Genomic DNA, 6,382 nt, shown 5'->3' with positions numbered 1-6,382 from the left:
TCTTACTATGTCGCCCTCAATAGAGTGCTATGGTGTCACAGTTCACAGCAATCTCAAACTCTTGGGCTTAAGTGATTCTCTTACCTCAGCCTCCCAAGTAGCTGGGACTACAGGCACCTACCACAATGCCTGGCTGTTTTTGGTTGTAGTTGTCATTGTTGTTTGGCAGGCCCTAGGCCAAGTTTGAACCCGCCAGCCCCTGTGTATGTGGCTGGCGCCCTAACCACCCAGCAACTGAGGCCAAGCCTCACGGCAATCTTGAGCTGGCCTTGGGACCCCATCCCCCAGGCCTGGGTCAGGCCCAACCGAAATCTTGTTTCGACCTTTCTTTTATTCTTAGCTCTGTTCTAAAAATTACAAATGTGTTTGTTCTCCTCTCTCCCCCCTTCGAATTACCCCCCTGCCGCTCCGGCTACAAGGCCTGGAACAGATTTAGTGCAGCCAAAAGGCCGTCACGAGATGTGTATTTCAGATGAACTTCCTGAAGAAAGGATAAACACCCTGGATGGGAAAAAGAGCCGTGGGAGGCATCACGTGGCAGAATGTGACTTCTGCCAGAGGGACCCCAGGACCAGGCTGAACTAAAAAGGAGGCCCTCAGTGCTTCCCCTGGAAGCTGTGTGATTGTGGTGCCAGGCCTGGGGGCTGGGGTGTGGGGGTATCCCTTACAGATCTCAGACATCAGGAGAGGAAAAGCCTTGGCTTATCTATATGAGGGGTGCTCATTCCAAGGCCTAGTTCTGCCCTTTATTTGCTGGGTGACCCCCAACAAGTTTCTGAGCCTTCATCAGCCTCTGTTTCTTCAACTGCAAAATAGAGATTAGAATCATGCTCCCTGTGAGGGCTATCCTGAAAGTAAAGCCTGTCTTCTCTTTGGCCAAACTCTGCACCCCTGGCCTTTGATTGAGTTCTCTTGCCTGGATTTTCAAGTCTCCTTAGCACGTTGCTTAGCTGGTATCTTTCAAGCCTCTGTTTTAGTACTAGCTACTTGGAGAAGTCTTCTTTGAACATCCTATACAGCCTCTAAATCTTTACTACATTCTTATTCTCCAACATGCCTTCCTTTTATTTTCTTTCCAGCCTTTCTTACTTTCAAAAACAATCCTGTTTGTTTTCTATTCCTCCATGGGAGAGTAAGCTCCACAGGGGCAGGGTGGACATCAGCCTTGGCACGTTGTATTACCAGTGTTCAGCAGAAAGCCACGCCAAGTGTAGCCGTGCAGTGGTGGGAGGAAGGGAAGGAATTGCTGCCACCACTGTCCTCCTCCTCCTCCTCCTCCTCATCATCATCATAGCAGGCGCCATGGCATTAGTGGCAGCAGTAGCAGTGGTCATAGCTATAGTTGTCATAGTAGCTGGTGCTTATTTTGTGCCGGGCACTATTTTCTAAGCATCTTATCTGTGTTAACTCATCTAGTCCTTAGCAATAACCTTATGAAACATGTACTGTTTGTTATCCACTTGACAGAGGAGGAAGCTAACTTGGCACAGGTCCCGCAGTTGATAAAATGAGTGTAAGATCTGAAATTCAGTCCCAGCTCCAATGCCCAAGCTTCTAACCACTACAGTCATTGCCTGTCCATGAGTGAATGAGGAGAGCAAGCCCTGGGAACACATTGCTGTGGTGGTCATTGTCATAGGTGAATCCTGAAGCTTCTAGCCATTGTACTGTCTGGGCCCCAGGGTCTGAGGGGCTAGGGCAGGGGTCCTCAAACTTTTAAAATAGGGGGCTAGTTCACTGTCCCTCAGACCGTTGGAGGGCTGGATTGCGGGCCCCAGGATGAATCGGCTGCTAAGCAGGATGAGCAGCGGCGGCAAAAACACCCAGTGGGCCAGATAAATGTCCTCGGCGGGCCACATGTAGCCTGCAGGCCGTAGTTTGAGGACGCCTGGGCTAAGGTCTGCCAGGGGATACTGCTGGCAGTGTGTGGGCCAGTCTTAGTTCTTGGTTGAGAGGGATCCCTAAGGTGGGATGGCCCCTATGCCCAGGGTCACACACTCATGAGCAACTGAGCCAAGACTGGGACTTCTAGGGCAGGCCCACTAGCTGCCTAGTCATAAAATTCTGGGATTCTTGGAGCCATAACACATTTATCAGGCATCTGATATCCCAGGAATACTGAACAGCTCTGGTGAGGGAGATGAGGTGGCAGGAGAGTGATGGTGGCCCAGCAGGTGAGGAGAGCACAAAACTCCGTGGTTTCCATGGTGAAGCCCAAATTTAAGGTCATGACTAACCATCTTCCCTCTCTGCCTTTCTACTCCTCCTGCCCTCACTCCAGATCGACAGTGAGAATGAGGCCCTCCTGGCAGAGCTCACCAAGACCCTGGACGACATGCCTGAAGACGATGTGGCTCTGGCTGCTTTCCCGGCCCTGGATGGTGGGGATGTGCTATCCTGCCCCCCAGCTTCACCTGCCCCCTCATCTGCGCCCTCCAGCCCTGCCCTGGAGACGCCCCTGGCCCCAGGCCCTGAGGTGGATGAGCTGTCAATGGTGAGAACCTGTTTCCAGCTGAAGAGAAGGTTTTGGCCTCTGACTAGATGTCTGATTGTAGGGGGGTGGGTGCAGAGCAGTTAGCTAGACCCCCTCTCGGGTCCATGCACACTGGCAGCATAGCTCACAGCAGAGAGCCTGGGCTGGAGGTGGGAAGCCTCCCTGGGCCTCACCTTTCCCACCTAGACAGCGGGACTAACTGCAGGCTTCACCTCTATCCTATAGGCTCTTTGAGATTTCAAGGATTGACCTAGTCATGTGTTAAATCCTTGAAATTGCATGCAAACATTTTCCTAAAGATTACATACACACGGTAAAAATCCACATAGTAAATGTGAATGGTTAAAAGCAAAACCTCCTTAGCTCTCTCTCAATCTCTGTTTCCTTCCCCAGAGGTAACCATGGTTACTGATCTGTTATGGACTTTCCTTTCCACCTGTTTTTTCTGTTTTTGTTTTTTTTTTCCTCCACAAAAGGGAGCCTACATTAGATATTGTTCCGCACCTTGCTTTCTCAGTTAACTGTTTGTCTTGGCAACTCTACCAAATAAGCCTACAGTACTGTGTTTCATTCTTTCTGTTGTCTGTATAGTGTTTCTTGGTATATATGTACCATAATTTATTTAACCGGTCCCCCATTTGATGGATATTATGTTATTTCAATTCCTTCATTATTATAAACAGTGCTGCAGTAACTGTCTTTATACAGGCCTTTTCAACATGAAAGTGGATAATCCTAGAAGTGAAATTTTCTGGGTCAACAGATTCATTACTTTTCGGTTTCGACACTTCCAGATTGCCCTCCAAAGAGGCTGGTCTGGTTACTCTCCTGTCACGACCTGTCGGGCTCCTATGGCCCTGGTCTTGGTTAGCACAGGAAGGAACCAGGCGAGAGGTGGATTAGAAGTACAGGCTTATGGAAGGCGGGCTAGCCCTTACTTTCCGTGTAGCCCCGAGCAATCTCTGCACCAGCCTTTACACTCTCCCATCAGCAGAAGCTGAGTGCTACACGGAGAACAGATCTCAGCTTTTATCAGATTTTCAAAAGGATCTGGACCTCAAAAGTTACTGAAAGCAGTTGCCCCCCATTCGGGCTGAGGGTGACCAAAGCTGAGCTGTCATGGGTTGGCAATTCAGTCCCCTTGGTGCTGTGATCCTGGAAGCTAGTGGGACTCAGCTAAAACCAGAGCCTGCTGGAGCTGAGAGGGTTCTATGGTCATGGGGAGTCTGTGCTGGAAAGGGCCTTGGTGACCATCAAGCCCTGTCTGGGGAAACTGAGGCCCAGAGTGAGTATCCCCTGTGGTCACTCAGCAAGTCATTGTGCCAGCAAAGACTAGAGGTCAGGTATTCTGACTCCTGATAAGCCACTTCTCCTTCTTCCCCACTGCCTTCAAGTTCCCCGAAGCAGTAAGTGAGCACCCACCATGTGCTAGGCGTGGAAAGAATGTCCCACATGTGGCTCCTGCTAACAGGGGTCCTGCTTCCTTTCATACTGGAATCAGACCACCTGGATTTGGATCCCAGTTAGTACTTATTTGTTCCTTCAGCACATAGCCTAAACATTTCTAAGATTCAGCTGCCTGGTCTACAAGGTGGGGTTAATAATAGTGCTATGTCAAAGGCTGTAGGAAGTTTATTGCAGATAATATGTATCAAACCTTAAAACAATGCCTGGCACATAGAGTTGTTCGGTAAACACTAGCTAAGTAATACCGCTGGCACAACCATTAGTAGTAATAAGAATTCTTGGTACCATTTCTGTGTGGGGCGGCTGGAAGAGCCCCACAGGTTAGAGAGGCAAAGAGTGACCCCTGCTGGTCAAAAATGGTTTTCCTTTCCTGCCTTGAGTACTGTGCTAGACACGCGGGAACAGACTCACTGTCTAGCCTCCCAGCATATCGACACAGTTCTAGAAAGACTGAGAAGTCATCTAGACCCCAGAGAGTCCAGCAGTGGACTTACAAGGACACACGGACTTCTGCATATCTGTGTATTTTTCTGAGGTCAGCAGCTTCTGTGTTATACTCTTAGAGTTTTCTTTTTATTCGACATTGTAATGATGCTACAATGAACATATTCTTAGACTTTTAGAAAAGTTCAGATATAATCATTTAATCTGCCTGCCCCTCATTATTAATGACTTACCCAACATCTCAGTGAGTTGCACCTGAACTGGGCTAGAAGGAGATCTAATTCCTCCAGTCCAGGGATGTTTCCTTGTCCAAAGTCAGAGAGTCACAAACATGTAGGTATTGGTTTGGGGTCTAGGTAGGGTGGTGGGAATCCTCCACCTTCTTGAGAGGGCGTGGGGTGGCCTTTTCTCTGGCTCTTTGCTGCAGTGTGTGAGGGTAGCAAGTCCCCTAAGGAAACACTTGATGCTGTAGTAAAATCTCATGTTTCTCAGCTTGATCTCCCTGGTGGAACTTCCAGATGTATTCACCTTCCTGCTCTCTCAGCTTGGACACATTGTGTACCTGCCCTCAGGGTGCGGAAGAAGAGAGTTTTCATACTTTTTATAGAAAAATAAGTTGGGGGGGGGATCAAAAAAGCCAGCCACATGCACCAAGGGTGGTAGGTTCACACCCGGCCAGGGCCTGCCAAACAACAATGACAACTGCAACAAGAAATAGCCAGGCGTTGTGGTGGGTGCCTGTAGTCCCAGCTACTTGGGAGGCTGAGGCAAGAGAATCACTTAAACACAGGAGCTTGAGGTTGCTGTGAGCTGAGACACCATGGCACTCTACGGAGGGTAACATAGTGAAACTGTTTCAAAAAAAAAAAAAATCAGGCAAGCTTCAGTGTGCGGTATTCTTTCATTTGTGTAAAAACAACAGGCTGGGTGGAGGTAACATATGCATTGTTTATTCTTGTAGGAACAAAGCCCACCTCATGGTAGTGTCACAAGAAAGTAATTAATAGTAGTTGCCTCAGGGAGGGAGAAAGGGACTTGGAACAGGAGGTAGACTTGCTTTTAATTGTCCAACCTTTAGTATTTGTGATATAGCTTTTTTTCTAAAAGGTAATATGAATAAGCAAAAATAGCAAATGAGAAATCAGCTAGAATTCCACACTCGGGAATCATTTTGGTATCTAACCTTTCAGAGTATGTATGTTTATATGTGTGTGTGTGTACACAAGTACATGCAGTGTCCTAATAAAATATGCACAATATTTTAACAGTAGAATGGACAGACGTGACCCAAAACCTCTCTGGGTTTCACAAAGTCACAGCTATCCTCTGGAGATAGTAACTCTGTAAAGGATTTACATGTCATTGTGATACTTTTGTGTCTGGGATTTTCAGGCAATCTGCTATCTGCACTGAATATCTTGGGGGACATTATTTCAGGTCATGGAATGCCCAGTCCTAGGATGCCCAGGGTCAGAGCACGGTCAGTCTAGAGGGGCTGTCCATATGGTCCCCGTCCTCTGGCTGCGGCTCTGTCCCAGCTCCTGACCTTTCTGCTTCTCCCTTAGCTACAGAAGCTCCTTCTCGCCACATCCTCCCCAACATCAAGCTCTGACACCCAGAAGGAAGGGACTGCTTGGCGCCAGGCAGGCCTCAGGTCCAGATGTCAGCGGCCTTATGTCAAGGTACTTGCCCAGGCCCCCCAGGTGACCTGTTGGGGACCCAGCCTTCAGCTCTGGTTAAGGGTATCAAGTTCAATCAACTTCTGATTTCTCTTCCTGCTCATCCCACAGCCCTTGTAGTCCTGGGCACTTCTTGAGACCCAGACCACTTTAGGGTTCTAGAAAGAGCCTTCCTACATTTCAGTGTTCCAGACACTGGTTAGAGCAGGGACAAGGAAGATGTGACCTCCCCTTGGGGGCTTATATTCTAATGTCCTGACAGACCCAAACACAAGATCCTTTCTGGTTGTAGAGGCCA

The 6,382-nt window shown here is 48.5% G+C and overlaps 1 protein-coding gene across 1 annotated transcript in view; it reads left to right on the top strand.

Annotated features, from left to right (window-relative positions):
• The window catches only part of PPARGC1B (PPARG coactivator 1 beta), a 112,205-nt gene that overhangs the window by 88,223 nt on the left and 17,600 nt on the right, over positions 1–6,382 (top strand). Inside the window, exons 3-4 of the mRNA XM_003782272.3 lie at positions 2,282–2,494; positions 5,971–6,087. Coding sequence (XP_003782320.1) covers positions 2,282–2,494; positions 5,971–6,087 — 330 coding nt within the window. The remainder of the gene's footprint in view (positions 1–2,281; positions 2,495–5,970; positions 6,088–6,382) is intronic.

The sequence above is a fragment of the Otolemur garnettii genome, unplaced genomic scaffold (assembly GCF_000181295.1).
Source record: "Otolemur garnettii isolate 467f Iridium unplaced genomic scaffold, OtoGar3 scaffold00003, whole genome shotgun sequence".
NCBI classification, from domain to species: domain Eukaryota; kingdom Metazoa; phylum Chordata; class Mammalia; order Primates; family Galagidae; genus Otolemur; species Otolemur garnettii.
The sequence above is the reverse complement of the archived record's forward strand: the minus strand, read 5'-3'. Positions and strand labels throughout refer to the sequence as shown.